The 17,995-nt window shown below is 39.5% G+C and overlaps 1 protein-coding gene across 1 annotated transcript in view; it reads right to left on the bottom strand.

The window, feature by feature from the left end:
* LOC122815972 (zinc finger protein 845-like) overlaps positions 1-17,995 on the bottom strand; it is a 368,367-nt gene that overhangs the window by 257,420 nt on the left and 92,952 nt on the right. The window contains exon 4 of the mRNA XM_044088856.1: positions 7,016-8,489. Coding sequence (XP_043944791.1) covers positions 7,016-8,489 — 1,474 coding nt within the window. The remainder of the gene's footprint in view (positions 1-7,015; positions 8,490-17,995) is intronic.

The following is a 17,995-nucleotide window of genomic DNA, read 5'->3' as shown; positions in this document are numbered from 1 at the left end:
AAATAAGAATACAAGGTTTAATAAGAGTAATCTTACATATAAGCAGAGACAAACTTTGAAATCATTACATAGTGATCCCACGATAGTTATACGACCTGCTGATAAATGCGGTGGAATCGTAGTAATGGATGCACAATTATATAACGATTGCACAACAGAGATGTTGGGAGATGATAGATTTTATACCCCCATTAGCAGGGATACTGTCTCTGAGTTTGCGGATAGAATACATAGCATGTTGATTTATTGAAAAGTAATGTGATTATTGAACAGCTACATGAGTTCTTGAATACCACCCATCCTCTTATTCCTGTGATCCAGGGTCTCAAGAAGATGCATCAAAATAGAGAGAGACCCCCATTGAGACCCATAGTTTCAGGGAAGGGTTGGTCTACGGAACCCTTCTCGATATACATAGAGAAGTTCTTAAGACCAATTGTGGAAGCCAATGGGTTTATACTGAGAGACACGAAGCAGTTTCTGTTGGATTGATATGCATTTATTATGGATGTGCCCAGTGATAAGCAGTACCTCTTTGTGATGATGGACGTACACAGTCTCTTTTCACTGTCATCCCCAATAATGAGGGGGGTTGAGAGGGTGAGTGAGTATTTGAGGAAAAACTCCACACTAACTGGAGCAGTAATTGATCTGTTGACTTTTCTGGAGGTGGTTTTGGAATGCAAGGTGTTTTGTTCTGGGAACCAATGTTATCTACGACGAGATGGTGTAGCTGTGAGCACTTTGTGCGCCAATAGCTACACCAATCTCTTCATGGCAGCATGGGAGAGTGATTTCCTTTTTGGGATGCCAGGATATGTGGAATCAGTGGTTTTCTACAGGCGTTTTGTGGATTATCTGTTTTTCATTTGGACAGGTTCATCTGATGAATTGGTTTCATTTATTGGTGAAGTTAATACCATTTCTGAATACCTCAAGTTTAGTTATGAGTATTCAGCAGTTAGACTCCCATTTTTGGATGTTTTTGTTGAAAGGTTGAGTAATGGTATGTTGAATACTGGGATTTTTAGAAAACCTTGCCATATGAACGTTTTGTTGCATCGGCATAGCATGCACCCTGGCCATATTTATCCGAATATCATCACAGGACAAGCCATGATGGTTGCAGATATAATCCTACTGACCTGGGGTTTACACAGGAATTGTGATAGGTTTAGAGTCCATGGCTATAATACTATGGATGTTGAGAGAGGTATAGAAGGTATTGCCACTCCGAGAAGGGATGTTGCAGTTCCATATTTTTCTGCAGAGTATGACAGGCTGAATAATGGGGCTGGGTCTAGTTCAACAGTGACTGTGAGGAACTCCATTGATGGATGTGTTGCTAGTTGTGACGGGTCAACTCAATCTAGGCCCCGTGGCATTTTCCTTGTTTTACACTAAAGATGTAGGTCAGATCAAGGATATTGTGAAGGCACACTGGGATATTTTAATGGTAGATCCTGAGGTTAAAGAAGCTGTGGGTGTAACTCCGAGGTTAATTTATAAGAATAAGATGAATCTGAAGAGACTTTTGTGCTACCCTAAGAAAGTATCAGGTGTAGAGACTTCTGCCATATATGGTACCATGCCATGTGGACACTGCAATTTTTGTGGATTTATAGATTCTAGTCCCGTTTTTGTAAACCCATATGATTCTTCCATGCATGTTTTCCATGTGGCAGGGGATTGCATGCCTGTTGAAGTGGTTTACCTTGCTTCCTGTGAAGTATGCCAAATGTTTTATGTTGGGAAAACGAACAGGAGGCTTAGGGATAGAATTTGTGAACATTTATACCAGATTAGGACCAAGTCCAAGGTTAATGCACTGTCCAAGCATATCATGGATAATGATGGTTCTCATACCTTCAGGTTCAAGATAATAGAGAGGGTTAGTCCCAATTTCAGAAGTGGGGACATTAGGACATATACAGAGGAGAGGGAGCCCATCTGGATCATGAGGTTAAGATCTGATCAACCTCCAGGACTTAATGGGAAGGTTTCAATTAAACCATTTTTGAAATCAAGGAAACTGAGAGCTTGAAGTATATTATTGCTGTAGGCTGCACAGACTCAGTAATGATGCTATTTTATTGTTTTTGTTTTTATTTATATGTATATTTGTTTGTATTTCAACTGAGGCAAATGTGATGAATGATGCGTTTAATCTGTGCCAGTATAGAATATATGTTTTTTATACATGTTTTATATACATATCTATATGCAGTTTTATTTATATAAGTATTTATTATGGTTTAGAATGCTTTTTAGGTAAGCATATGAGGTATTGTACATACATATATATATATATATATATATATATATATATATATATATATATATATATATATATATAAATAAAAAACACTGGCACTTTAAGAGAGTAGTTGTTTTCCTGCCATGGAAGCTATTTAGGTTTGAATGATTTCAGTAATGTCATAGGTCTGAAGAAGCCTATTGGTGAAAGCACTAACCTGTGTTATATGTTTATGCAATAAAATTGCATTTGGATATTTTTACAACATCTACGAACTCCATTTGGTATTTGATGTTTCGAGTACCTTGGATGAGTATAGCTGTGTATTACCTAGTGTCGCTCCAGCTACTATTGTTTTGTTTTATTGTTTTGGCTTGCTTTTGTTGGCTGGAGCGTTAACTCTGTGCAGACACATTGTGTCTGAATTTTCAATATTAGTTTTAATCCTCTGAGGTATTCCTTAATGATCTTTTTCACTTTTTTACTGCCAATCTTTAATATTTTCCTAAATTTTTATACACTTCCTCCTGCTCGAGTTTGTTTATATCACATTACTGTCCCAAGACTGATGCTTTCTTGTGTTTCTCAGTATTCAGGACTCTACTGTGAGTTCTGTTTATTTCAACAAATCAGTGCTACTTTCTCCACTCTTCTCCAAATTTAAATTTCAATAGGTAAAAATCTACATTGAAAATTTAAAAAAAACCACCACCACACCACAAAGCATTTTGGGTCTACTTCACATTGTCGTAAGCTGACAATATAGAGTCTGATATTGTCGGCACGACAATATCGAAAGTGAAGAACATCCTGCAAGTAAACAAAAATCTCCGTAAGGGGAGATTTCCATTTACCTCAATGTAGTGCGGTCCCGGAGTTGGTATATTTAAGTAGGGGGTGTGTGGGGGGTGCAGGGGGGGCTTCCCCCCCTCCCTACGCCATTTTGTTTTTTCGTTTTTTTTTTGTTTGTTTTTTTACGTTCTTCAATGTTTTACTTGATCAATAAAGTTGGACCTTTATTGATTCGATTAAGTAAACTTTCGATAACGTGAAATAGACGCAGCATTTTAGTTATGATGCCACATACAAGTACTCCAGGGACAAAGGAGAACATACCTACGGACTGTCACTATCCACGCAAACAGTAAATAGTGTATACAAGTTACAATGTTTTAGGATTTGGACAGTGTTTAAAAATGCTTCTAATTTATCTTCTTTTCTACAATACCTTTCTTGACTGTTTAAAGTGCATATGTTGCTATGGATTAGGATTTTACTCTGGTTGATTGTTTTCATGTTTAAAAAATCTTCAATATTATGTTGAACTGTATAATATTCTATTAATTTTTTTTCTTGACTCTTAAATCTAATTCCGTCAATTATATAACATTTTATCTGTTCAAGTCAAGTGTTTTATGCTCTACTCTTAGAGCTTGGGTTATCTGAGAATGATAAACAGATCAGCCCACATACCTTGTCAACAAACAGTAAATAAATAAATATTCTAGGTTATAATTTCTTACATGAGCTGCAGGTTGCTCTAGCTCTATACTACAAACCCTGCTTTTATCTGTATATTTTACCTTTTCTGTACATTTTGCGACTTAACATGTATACAGTCCACTGTCCGTAGTTGCAGTTAATAGCTCTTCATCTTTAGATTTAAATTCACATCTCTTTAGTCATTCATGCATCTAATAAACATGCGGCTGCTCCAAGCACTCTCGATATTTGGGTGTTCCTTTTCTTTATCTTCTGGTCAATGTGTTTATGTTTTTGATCTACACTTTATATTGTTACTGGGCTTTGTCCACTTCTGGGACGAGTTCCATAGTCATTCTCTTCTGGAATGGTTCTGCTGTCCGAGTAAGTAGACCTTACTAGCTCCACGATATCTGAATCGGATGACAACAGCAAATATGGATGCAGTCGAATTACTGCAGTCCTATGTCCACAGACAATTTCAAGGAGGTCCATAACTCATTTAGACAAGAGATACACAATCTTGAAACACTGATTTTTATATATCATTTTATAGAACAGTTATCTTGTTTTCCTTTCGATAAGATCCAAAACACTTTAAGGCCAGTCGGTCATACCAAAGCAGCAAAGCTGGAATAGGTAGAGAAGCAGACTGTGTAGATGTTAGGGCAGCTTTCCAGATCAGTTTTATTCTTGTGCAACATTTAGAAAGCTTCACTGTTTTTGTTCATGTTAGGAATAGATGAAGGATCAGCAGTGTAAGTATTTACAAAGTTCCACTTCTTCGCATCGCGTTCCTCTCGCAGGTTATATTACACAGTTCCACTTCTTCGCATCAAGTTCCTCGCGCAGGTTATATCACACAGTTCCACTTCTTCACATCACGTTCCTCTCGCAGGTTACATTACACAGTTCCACTTCGCATCACGTTCCTCTCGCAGGTTATATTACACAGCTCCACTTCTTCGCATCACGTTCCTCTCGCAGGTTTACATTTTCTCGATGCTTCAGTTTTTACTTCCTGTTACAGAAGCAGCTTTCCCACACTATTTTTATATAATCTAAAAACGTCTTAACCATTTGTTACTGTAATTCCAAGCTGTTTTTCAGATACCTTCTTTTTCTGGCCAAGTCAAAACTGTACAGCTAAAGGGGCATTAAGAGAGGTTTCCTTCTACAGCCATAGCTTAATGGATTAAAGCCAATGACAAGGAATTACCCTGGAGCATCACTTGTTGGATTTTTATGCACAAATATTTATTTTTTTTGCGGACCAGTTGGAAAGTGATTGATTTGTAATTTATCAGGGGGTATTTTATTTTAAGCATTTTGTGACCCACAAATGTGGAATAATGTCAAATGTATTTTTTTTTCTTTTTATGACTTGTCAATGCTATACTTAGTTTTTTTTTTTTCACAACTCTCTCTTATGGATTTTTTTTTAGAAATAGATGATCATTATTTACAAATAACTTTCTTTTATTGCCCTGTCTATCCTAGTGCCAAGACTGAATTTTTATCTAAATGACTGCAAACACTGCATCATTTCTTGTATACAGGTCACATGCTGCTGGAAGGCAAGGTATTGGTTAACAGTTTTAGGACAGCATACAAGTTTGGCTTCTACTGTTGCCAACTAGGCTGCTGTCACTTTAAAATATGCATACAAGTAGTTTTTACTCAGGGCTAAATCAATGTGCAAAGATTGCAACACCTTTAGCCAAATGTTTGGTACAGCATCTAGACCAAAGGGTTTTCTAGCTACAGTCTTTCTTAAGTTTATCTTTATTTCACTGGCTGTTACAATGGATATACAACTGAATGAAGTGTTAGCATTTCTTACAGTTTCTTTTACCTGGTTTATCCATTCAGGACACTTATGTTGAACCGGATCTTTGATTTCTTCAAGTCTGAGTAATGTTACATGTTGCTGCTGCTGTTTTCTTGCTTATAAAATGTTGGGCATAAACAAATGGCTTGTTTTGTACTTATTTGTATTTCTCTTCATACTTTCTAAACTTTGCTGCTTGTGCTGACATTTCCCGTTTATTAATACAGATGGCACAGCATAAGCCTTGAAGTATCCTGTGTGTCACTTTTTATCACTTCTATCGTATAAGAGCTTTTGACTTAGTACTTTGCACTCTTATAGCGTACATACTTTCATGGTGGCATATTCTATTTGTTCATTTCTTTTCCTTTTGTTTTCTGCATATTTGTGGTAGCAATACACAGTAGTGTTTTCTGTTTAATTCTGTTTTATTATGTGGATCTTTTTTAATGTCCACATTTACAGTGTTTATCTGTTTTATCTAAACACTCTTATTGTCTTAACTCTCTGCACTTTAAACCCATTTTCCTGACCATAGTTCTGACATTTTGCTTTGTGAAGCACCTTTAGTAACGGTGCCCTGCTCTGTCTACTATCAAATTACTGAAGACTGGCTGACTCACTGCTTTGGGATACCATTTGTACAAGTGTCCTCACATCAAGCACCTTCACTCCTCAAAGGGTCCATCAACTCAGGATTATTCTGCTGGGTTTTGACATCAGCAGCTGCTTGTTTCTCAATATATTCCACTTTTGTGCTGCTAGTCTTATCTTTACAATGTTTACTGTTTTTTTTTTTTTTTTTTTTTGCAGCACTTTCTCATCACACTGTGCTCCAGCTGATGCATTTATCTATCTTATTTCTTTACCTAGAGTAAATCGCAACAAAACAATTCCTATCAACTCTATTAATGATCTTATGTTCTTACTCTGACAGATTTTCTGGTGCAAGTGTTTCCCCTTAATTCTGTTTCTTACCCTTGCTATACAGGCATTGCTATACAGGCCATGTGTGGAAACTCCTGAGTTTCCTGCATAAAATAAGAACTTTTATTCTCACCTGTGCACACTCATCGCTGTCTCTCCTGGACGTTTTTGTTTTCTGTAGACTCTGCTGCTTCTGCAGGGCTCGGAGTACCCCTGGGGTAGATGCAGGTCTACCTTAACAAGAATTTGCACCATCTCATTTGTCATGCCTGACTCCAGTGCCTATGCAAGAATATGTATTTTTTTATCTTGGGACCCATGCACTTAGTCTTATGTATTTCTTTATTGATGTGCCTTTTCCTATAACACGTACAATGCAGACAATGTGTGTATTAATAATGTATTGACAGGTTCTATGACAGGAAAGTACACATCAAGTCTTGGATCAATTCACTTCCAGCAGTCTCTCTCTCTCTTGTCCCCCAATTTCATCTCTTCATTCAGACCTCCAGCATCACCAATGGGTTTTCTCATGGTCTGCGAGCATTTTTTTAAAGAAGAAACTCTTGTCACATGTGTGACATCTATATGCCTTTCTTCTTAAGTGTATTTTCTCATGTTTAAGTAGAGTATTCCTCTGTATAAAACTCATATGGCACATGGCACATCGGTGTGGTTTAAGTCCCGAGTGTATTCTCTCATGTCTTTTCAATGTACTCTTCTCTATAAAGCTCTTACCACACTGGACACACTGATATGACTTCTCGCCACTATGTCTTTTCGCATGCACTGAAAGGGAACTCTTGCGCGTAAAACTTTTTCCACATGTAGCACATTTATAAAGCATGTCTCGTGTGTGTGTATTCTCATGTGTTGCAAGGTTACTACTGTATGCAAAACTTTTGCCACATGTAGCACATTTATACAGGCCAGAGTGTATCTTTTCATGTGCTGTCAGACTACCCTTCCTTGGAAAACTCTTGTCACAAGTGGAACATTTATAAGGCTTCTCTCTAGTGTGTGTGTTTTCATGCCCCAAGAGTGTGCTCTTTTGTGTAAAACTTTTGCCACATGTAGCACATGTATACAACTTTTCTCCAGTGTGTATTTTTTCATGGATTGAGAGGTTACTCTTGTGAATAAATGTTTTGTCACATGTAGCACATTTATACAGCTTTTTTCCAGTGTGTATTTTTTCATGGATTGAGAGGTTACTCTTGTGTATAAAGGTTTTGTCACATGTAGCACATTTATATGGCTTTTCTCTGATATGTATTTTTTCATGTGCTGAGAGATGAGCTTTCTTTATAAAACTCTTACCACATATAGCACATTTATATGGCTTTTCTCGGATATGTGCATGTATTTTTTCATGTGCCCAGAGATTACTCTTAGTTCTAAAACTCTTATCACATGTAGCACATTTATGAGGCTTCTCTCCACTGTGTATTCTCTCATGGTCTCTGAGGCTTCTCTTCTGCATACAAATTTTGTTACACACTGAACATTTATATTTCCCACCGAGGTGTAATTTTTTATGTACTAAGAGGGCATGTCTCTCTGAAAAACTCTGGTCACAAATGGTACACTTATATAGTTCCTCTCCAGTGTGTGAATATCTCTTTTCAGTAATTTTTTTTACGTGTGTTTTCTCATGTCTTGTCAGTAAAAACTTCAAAGTAAAACCCTTGCCACATGTTGTACATTTAAAGATTTTTTCACCTGTATGGAGTCTCATATGACCTAATAAAGTGTGCTTTCGTGTAAAACGCTTACCACAAGAGGCACACACAAACAGCTTCTTCCATCTGTACATTTTCTGATGAGTTTTGAGAAAATATTCATGTGCAGAACTCCTAGCACACTTGGGCCTCTTCTCTTCATTTTGTACTTGTGTTGTACTTTTAAAATCTTGTTCGTTTTTAGGAGTCAGAAGGTTCTGTACTGAGGACAGCTGGCTCTGAAAGTCACTGTAATTCAAACACCTGTTGACTAAAATATGCAAAAGATCAAAATATAAACACATGCATAAAGCAGTATTTTCTTACATTAATTAAGACAGTGTGAATTCTGTGTCTATACAGCCACATTTTCTTTGCTTTCCTATCTTATTACCTTTTCCAGACGTCATATTATTTTTCTTCTACTCTTCTGACCATGGGTCACTGTATCATAAGACAGACCCCAAGCTATGAGTGAAAAATGGAGTCAGCTATCAAATGAATGAATTGTAAGCACACATCAACATCAAATGGCATTTCATAGAAGCATTTAACTCTCTGGTGGTACGTTACAATGATGACCCTCTGCACTTGGCTTCATTCATAGCTTAACCTTATTTATTTTAAGCTGACCATTACTTTACTCAATGTAACGTTCATCCTTCCTACTGTACATTTTGTCTCACTTTTTACTGGCTATCTTTTCTGCATCTGTTATGTGGACAAGGTTCCCAAGTACATCTTAGTGGTCCCCCATCAGCTTCATTACAAGCTCATTATCTCTCGTACACAATTCCTTGAGGTTCACTAACAAGAAGGCTGTTTGAATAAAGACAACACTCATGAAGTGACAATTCATATGGTTTCAGTATAGTAGCCTTACCGCAACCACCGTTAGTGGCAGACAATACCAAAAGCCAACTGTCAAGAGAGGAACAGTTGACAGTTTAATACCATGGAGGACCATCTGAAGGACGCACTGGGGCCACCTGCCTGAGGGGAGAAGCTGACAGTGTAAGCAGTGCGAAGGACCATCTGAAAAACATACTGCCAGCGCCAACTGCAGACAGTGCTCTGCACTGACAGATGGAAGAGGTTTATTCTGGGGTAGAGGAGCCCAACATCTGACAGGCTACAATCTGCCTAGGGGTCAGAAATGCCATCCATGCTGTCCCACAGAATGCCAAAAATGAGGAGCAGGTGGACTACCTTGGGTTGAGGGACAGAGCTGCATCCTTTCAGCCCTATTATCCACTGTTTTTATACTATAGTAGTACAAACTGGTTATTCTGTGGGCGGTACCAAAATAGAGATTAAGAACAAAGCTTGGAACCTCCACAAAGACGGCCCATAGAAGAGTGACAGGTGACCCCAAAAACAAGAAAAAACTTCTGAGGGAGAGTCTACTCTAAGGAGGACAGGGGTAGAGGATGAAAAAAGAGGTGAGGGACACTAGGTATCAGTGTGGTGCCTGTAAGAGGAGGGGGCGAGAAAGTAAATTATTTGCTTATATTTGATAACTGGGAAGGTGGACTAGTCTGCAGACCTTGTTTAGCAATGGCCAGACCCAATGGGCAAAAATGGCAATGTTATAATAAAGGAGTTGTGGCACATTCGGATGTAACAGTTTTAAACACAAGTAATTACAGTGCAGTGTTTGAAAGTAAGAAAAAGTAGGAGGCATCGTAGCAAAAAGACAGAAATGGGAGCACATGTCTATAAACATTTACAGGTAGAGTCATTACGGACTTGTTTTGAGAAATCCATTCTGAAGTCCTTATGCAAGAAGCAAAGTTACCATTAAGAAGGCAAACTATTCTAGACTGTAGGTCCCAGTCTAGGAAAAGCTCTTGCACATGTAGCCATTTTAAAGGATGGTCCATTCAATGGCATATGTTTGGGTTGTGAGTTTTTTAAAGGAGTAAGTTGGTTCTCACATGGGGAGAAGTCTTTTTAGGGGGAGACAATATCCTTCATGTACTACTTTAGAGAGTAGTAAGCTAAGAAAGGTCACTGGAAGACATTTTACTTTTTTTTTTAAAGTAGGCATTGATGAGTACGGGAGTCAAGAAAGGTCAAATCTGTAGATTTTGTTTATAGCAGTTTGTAGTCCTTAATACTGAAGGAAGAGTGTCAGCTCAGAAGAGGTACACCAGATTGCACCCTAGGTAGTTCATCATTCTTAGCGAGGGTGATTCTTGCTATAGAAGAAAGAAGGCAAATTTCCATCATTTATCATCTTAAGGTTAACAAAAGCAAATGTACAAGGAAATAAAGTGCAGTTTTATTCAACAAGTGACAAACTAAATGTGTGGAAAGAGTGGGAAGTGTAGTGTATAAAACTATTGTGACAACAAACAAAATAATATGGCCCAAGATGCTCTGTGCCTGCTGCATGGATTAGGATAAGGTACACCACATAACGTGGGCTCGCCAAGATGCCCTGTGCCTGCTGCATGGATTAGGTTAAGGTACACCACATATCGTGGGATCCCCGAGATGCTCTGTGCCTGCTGCACAGATGAGTATAAGGTACACCACATAACGTGGGCTCGCCGAGATGCTCTGTGCCTGCTGCACAGATGAGTATAAGGTACACCACACAACATGGATATCATTCTTTAATAAATGGAATTTGTTTTTTTTGTAAGAAGTGTTACCTGTAATACCTTAGCTTGGACAAATGGCTCCGATGTCCCGACTGTTGGTAAGTATCTGTCTTAAGATAGATAGAATCTTCATTCACATAGGAAGAACAGTGAATGGGCAAGACAGCAGTCGAAATGAAATTAATCACTGCATTGCTTGAGGTACTAACCAGTAATTACTGTATTTAGCAGAATGCTGTAAATAAAGCCAACCAGTTTAACGATGTGAACAAAACCTTTCACAGTCTTGTTACAAAAGCCATACCCTCTCAACCTGTTAGCTCTAGAAATTGGGATAAAGCCAAACATAATGGGGGAGGACACAGGCCCAAAATAGGCCCATATGTTAAATATTGGTCTAAACTTAGAAAGATGCTAGATTAAAAAGGTTTTGCATTAGCATGCATTTTCTGAAGATATGAAGTCTGAAACTTAAATATGTCTATTTACTGATGTCAGTCCTGAATGATTTGCAAGAGAACTAGTGTGTGTGGAACAGACCAAAAGTACAAGTCAAAACTCTGGACATTCTGCAAAAATGTGGACAGCTGAGACATATGACAACCTGTACAATTCTTCAATGACATTTGGCACAGATTTAAATAGCAAAAAAGTATTTCAGAACTAAGGGATTCAAAGTTTGTTATTAGAAGAATTGGGATGCTTTATGTTTTCTTAGTGCATTTGCACACGAGGTAATGCTTTGCAGCTGTTCAAGTGATCTTACCAAATTATGACAAAAAGTAAAATGCATTGGTTATTAATATAAATAAGAATGCAATAAACAGAAGACTCATTTAGAACAGCTGCTTGATAATCTGTATAACATTACACTAAATTTAATTCGGACAGAGAAAAATGGAATGCTTTAAAAGAATGAAAACGGTCATTTAAACCATTCAATGAAGGTAACACAATGTTATGTTAAGACAAAAGGAGTATACCAACATATGTTCAAACCTTGAACAAATATAGCAAGAGCATAGTACAGAAAATTATAATCATTTACTTCAGGGGAGAGGAATCTAGGGAAGGGGCAGAAGGAATGTTTTTGAGTGAATGCAGGAGAGAGATTACTACCTTTTATTACCTCCCCTACAATTCATAAAAGCAGATGAAAACTGTCAGAGCAACAGAGACAGACTGTAAAGAATGAACAGATCACATAATTATTTGCAGAATGAAGTGATAAAACATTTTCTGTATTAGAACACGGTATGTGTGAATAATACTATTAGATTTTCCGTGGCAAGAACCATATCTGCGTTACCACAGATGTAATGTGTCTACATACTGCTACACATGACCTGGGACAACAATGTCAATGGAACGAGTTGTGGGGCACGAATAAGAAAGAGGCAGAATGACGCAGCTCTTAGTGCTGCTGTCTCATAGGGTTTGGTCTTCAGGTCCAGTACTTGCCAGAGTGTCTTCCCCTTGAAGTCTGCATGTCCTCCATATGCCTGTGTGGGTCATTATCAGAGTGTTCCAATTTCCTTTCATATTACAAAAATATGCCAAAAGACTTTCTAATGTACCCACAGTTGTACATGTGTGAGAGTTTTGGAATGAGCTAGACCATATCTGGGATACATTTCTCTGCCTCACACCCACTAAGCCACAACAGGCTCTGGCTGTCCTGCAAACTTGACATGGATCACATGGGTAATAACAGAAATAATGAATGAGAAGTCCACCTGGAAATCATTTTGCAAGATGCCGCTCTATTAACACTAAGACCGAGAAATTAAGAGAGTGATGTACAGGTAAGTTTTAAAAATAAGGCAGAACAGAACAATACTTCTGCAGATCTCCAAACTGGTGCCATGTCCACACATTTAGGCAGCCATGACTATTGCTCATGGCCTCACTGGTATACTGTCAGTATGGACATTGTTTTTGTTTTATGGCCTAGTACTTATCCCTGGAGAAGGGTAACGTGACCGGAGCCACTAGGCCTTCCTGTATAAATGCACAGAGCCATGTATTTGCTGATGAAGGCCGCCATCCATCTGTAGCCTGGTGAGCTACACACACACACACAGACACACACACACAAACACCTCTAGGTTGCACACATGTTGCCTCCCACTGAAGGACTGCTACAGCCCCTGCAGTAGACTCTTTCCCTCCCACCTTAGAATAGGCAATCTCACCCTCCCTGTCAGCTCCATCAAGCACCCAGGACACTAACTGAATTCAGGTTGCCTGGGCCATGGTCAGTGCTTTATTCCTCTGCACCAATAGGATGGCTTAAAGATGCCGTTTTGGAAATGAATAGATCATTAGCTACCTGAGAACCCAAAGTACAAGTTCTATAAGATAAAAAATCTTGCAGGAAGACCTCAGCAAAAAGTCACTAAGGGAGGCCTTATATACTGTCACTGAGGCTACTGAAGTTGAATTTGTGCCTTAAACACAGTAAGATATGGCACTAAAATATAAATTTAACTAAGCCCAGATTAATTTCTGCAAAATACACCAGGATAGCAAGAACAGGATCAGAAAAGTAATATAAGCCTTTGGTGCTAGCCTAAATCAGAGCAAAAAGGATGTAATACCTTGATGTTACCCAAACTAAAAGTGCACTGACATGCTCCAATTTGCCATTGTAACTCAATTATAAGCTAATCCCATAATGAAAGCAAAAAGCTCACAACCCACAAATGTAGCCCTTACATCAACCTGAAGAGAGTTAAAAAATCCACAAATGTAGCCCTTACATCACCTGAAGAGAGTTAAAAAAATCCACAAATGTAGCCCTTACATCAACCTGAAGAGAGTTAAAAAAAATCCACAAATGTAGCCCTTACATCAACCTGAAGAGAATTAAAAAAAATCCACAAATGTAGCCCTTACATCAACCTGAAGAGAGTTAAAAAAAAATCCACAAATGTAGCCCTTACATCAACCTGAAGAGAGTTAAAAAAATCCACAAATGTAGCCCTTATATCAACCTGAAGAGAGTTAAAAAAAAATCCAAGAGCAAGACCAAATCCTGAAGAGCTTATTATTTACTGAAAACTGCGACATCAGCAAATGATGCCCACACCAAGCAAAGACTCTCTCCAGCATTGCACTAAGCTCATTTCCAATAGCATCGCTCACTCACACAATGAGAAAGGTAAACACACACCTGAGGGTAAAGGTAACTTCCAAATAAATAAATTCAGCTCCAACATCCACCCAATCATTTTCAAACTTTCCAGTACAAACATCCAACCCACAACCTTCCAGGTTACTACCTCTAAACAAATAGCAAAAACATTATCCACAGCTGAAAAAAACTCAGTCCAGATAAACAGGTGATTTACCTTCGAAACACTGAAAGCTGGCTTTACGAACAGCCAGTTGGATGAACCGTAAAGCCGAATCTGGACTGTCGAACGTCTCTGAATTTCGAAACTCAGCAAATCGAACAGCAGATTCGCTGAGTTTCTAACTCAGATGTCATACACACAATGTAATGCAGGGGGGCAAGCTCCCTTGCACCCCCCACTTTAATATTCTAACTCAGAGGTCGCACTACAGTGGGGAAGGGATCCATTTCCCAATCCCTACTATAGTGCACTCTGCACCCACAATGCCGAATCTGCAATGAGCGAATGTCAATGTGCATTCACTCATTGCACATTTGATGCATTTTTTTCAGCTGTGAACTTGAAAACGTACTTTCGTGCAACTGTCTTTCGACAAGTTGCACTTCAACATTTCAAAGGTAAACCCACACAGGGCTGTATTTTTGTCAGTCTAAACACTCGTATCAGACAACCTTCTTAAGCTGTTCAATGAGAGTCTTTCCAGTGGCTCCATACCAGATGTCTGGAGAGCAACTGTAGTAGCTCCTCTCCAAAAGGGAAGTCTGACCAGGAACTGACTACAGAGGTATCAGCCTCAACAATGTTGTCATTGGCAAGGAGATAAAAATCACCAACACAGACCCATCTAAAAGGGGCATAAGGAACCTACAAATCACTAAATGCTAATAAGTTTGGCTTTGTGAAAAATAGATTATGCCTACTAAACCTAGAGGAATTCTTTGAAAGAGCCACATAAGCAACAGGTATGGAGATCACCATGCACTCAGCTTATCTACACCACTCTGGTATCACTAGCAAACTGTTCAAACTCAGTATACATCTTTAAAAAATCCACTGGATTGCCATCTGGATCACTAACAGACACTATTCTATTAGACCCAATGGCACTACTTTCCAAGAGATTTGTCACCAGGGTGCACTCCAAGGTTTTGCCTTGGGACAACTATTTGGTAGCTACGTTTCTGGTGTCAAAAATCAGACATTAAAGGCCTCTGGCTAAGTCTGCTGATAGTTGTAAACATGAGGCCATTATCAACTCCCCCAATGAGACCCCAACCCTCCAAGGCAACACCAATCAAGTAACCCAGTAGTGTCAGAATCATGTGTTAACTCATTCACTGCAATGGAGCTCAGGAAGTTTGCACTGTAACTTCCAATGGGCAGACCCTCAGCTTTTTTATAGAATCAAATAATGCCCTCACATTTCAAAGAGGTCATTGTCTCCCTCTACTCTTCCCTCATTAGGCCAATATCTAGTACAATGCCCCATTTGACATGTACCTCACTAGACACCTGCAACAACTGGAGAAGCCACAAAAGTACCTCACAAATTATTTTCCTGTGCCCCTGTCAAGCAGAGCCACAGAAGTGATCCACGGGGTTAAGTTTCTATCTCCCATCCAACCATCAAGATTTTTCTTGAAGAGTGCTAATGAGGAGCTTTATTTGATATAGATAGGTAGTTTGTTCCAGAGTATGGGAAGTCTCTGGGCCAGGATTTTGTCCCTCCAGCATGTTCTGTTTATTGTGGTGACAAGGTTTAGGTCCCTAGAGCGTGTAGCTCGGACAGATTGGGATTTCTTTAAGTGGAGCATGTCCAACAGCTCTGGGTTTGACCTAGTTTTTGTATGTCAGGCAGAGATCGCCTCTGAGTAAGAGATATGCGACAGAGTAAAGGTTGAGTTTTTTGAGATGGTCTGCGTAGGGCATCTGAGGCCGGTAATCCTCTTTGTGAGGTATTTCTACGGCCTTTCCAGTTGTTGTAGAGGTCTTGTGAGGTACATACCAAAAGGGGTGTTGTACTCAATAATGGGTCTAATGAGTGATGAGTAGAGGGGAACAATGACCTCTTTTTCCTGGATGAGAAACCTTTTGTGATTAGGTGTGCCACGTAGAAGGATTTCCTGACTACTGTGGCAATGTGATTATCAAAGGAGAGATTACTGTCCACCTGTGTCTCAAGGTCTCATCATACTTTCGGTGTACATCAGTAAAGAGTTTTTACCAAAAGAGATGACAATGCACTTTTTGGCATTGAGCTTGAGGCCATGGCTTTGACACCAGGCATCTGTCTCAGTGAGGCCCTTTTGTAGGATGTGCACATCATTAGGAGTTTTGATTATGGCTCCTAGTTTGTAGTCATCTGTGAACTTTGTTAACCAAAGACCTTCAGTGTTAGCATGTACTTCAGAGAAGTAGATACCAAACAGGAGAGGACGCAGGACTGAATCCTGTGGTACTCCACTTGTCACTGGTCTGAAGTTGGATTTAGAGTCTGCTACTTTCAAAGTGTGGGTTCTGTCAGTGAGCCATTTGGCAAACAATCTTGTGACATAGGAATTTATCCCTAGCTTAGTGAGTTTATCTATAATTCCAGAGTGGGGGATGGTGTCGAAAGCCTTGGCGAGATTTAGATAGGCTGTGTGAACCACCTTACCCTCATCTACGGCTTTGGTGACCGCTTCAAAGAACCCCATCAGGTTTAGGAGACATGATCTGCCTTTTACAAACCCGAACTGGGTAGGGTCCAGAGTTTGGAGATTACCAATGTCATTGTTTATAAAGTTCCATGATGATATATTCCATAGCCTTGCAGACCAGGCTCATCAGGCTGATGGGGCGGTATTTCCCAGGGTCCGTGGTGGCTCCCCCTTTGTGGAGTGGGATAACCGTTGCTGTGCACCATACAGTGGGCACAAAGCCTGAGGTGAGGCTATGATTGAACATGGTACTTAGGTGGGGTGGCAGTTCGTTTTGCAGTTCGTGTAAAACGCAGCCTGGGATGTTGTCAGGTCCCATGGATGCTGTGTTCTTGGCTTTGGAGAGTGTTTTTTACCTGTGCAGCCGTGAGTACATGAACATTGCATTCTTCCGATTTAGAGATGGGCCCTTTAGGAGGTGAGAGGGTAAAGGTAGCACGGAACCTATCTGCCAGGATGTTGGCAATATCAGTTGGTTCTGTACATTTAGTGCCATTGTGCTGTAACTCAGAGCAGATCTGAGTTTTGACATGGAGATTCTTGACATAGCTATAGAATGTTTTGTGGTTGTCTTTAGAATCAGTGGCAATTTTGTTTTCATAACTAGCTTTGGAGGATTTTATGAGGGATCTCAGCTTCTTACTGAGGCTGACCATGGAGTTCCTCCAATCATGGGATTTTACTCTTGGTTCTGTTAGGGACTGCACGATCCATGCACTCATTTAAGTGCTTATAAAGTGCATTTGTATAGGATTCAGCAGTCGTACCTTTATTGTCCATCAGCATGAGTGTCATGAAGTTTGCCACTTCTGTCTTAAGAAGCGTGAAGTTGGCTTTGGAGAAACTTTTTACGGTGGTTTCCCTAATGAGGGGTGGGGTGGGAAGTGGATGTCTAGGGTGATTAGCTTGTGGTCAGATCTGACCAACGAGGAACTGACCTCTGGTGTGGATCACCAGTTGATCATGTTGGTAATGACCAGGACTAGGATATTGCTGCCCCTGGTGGGGGTGTAGATAAGCTGATCCAAGGCGTTGGAATTTATGAATTCCAGAAAACATTGAGCACAAGAGTTGGTACAGGAGTAGTTTTCAGAGTTAATGGCGGGGTAGTTGAAATCGCCCATTATTAGGGTTTTAGGTTGTACTCTAATATTTTCAAGTCTATCAAGAAATGAGGAGTTTGAATCCTTGGGCATGGTGGGGGATCTGTAGCAAACTACAATTCAGATTGTGGTCTTGCCCAGAGTTAGTTGCACTTGGATAATCTCGGATGCATTATGCTGAGCAACTAGCCTGGAGGTGTGGATATCCTTAATGATTATGGACAGG

Source organism: Protopterus annectens, chromosome 11.part0 (genome assembly GCF_019279795.1).
Source record: "Protopterus annectens isolate FY-2018-M chromosome 11.part0, PAN1.0, whole genome shotgun sequence".
NCBI classification, from domain to species: domain Eukaryota; kingdom Metazoa; phylum Chordata; order Ceratodontiformes; family Protopteridae; genus Protopterus; species Protopterus annectens.
Note: the sequence above shows the minus strand (reverse complement) of the source record. Positions and strands in the feature narration are given on the sequence as shown.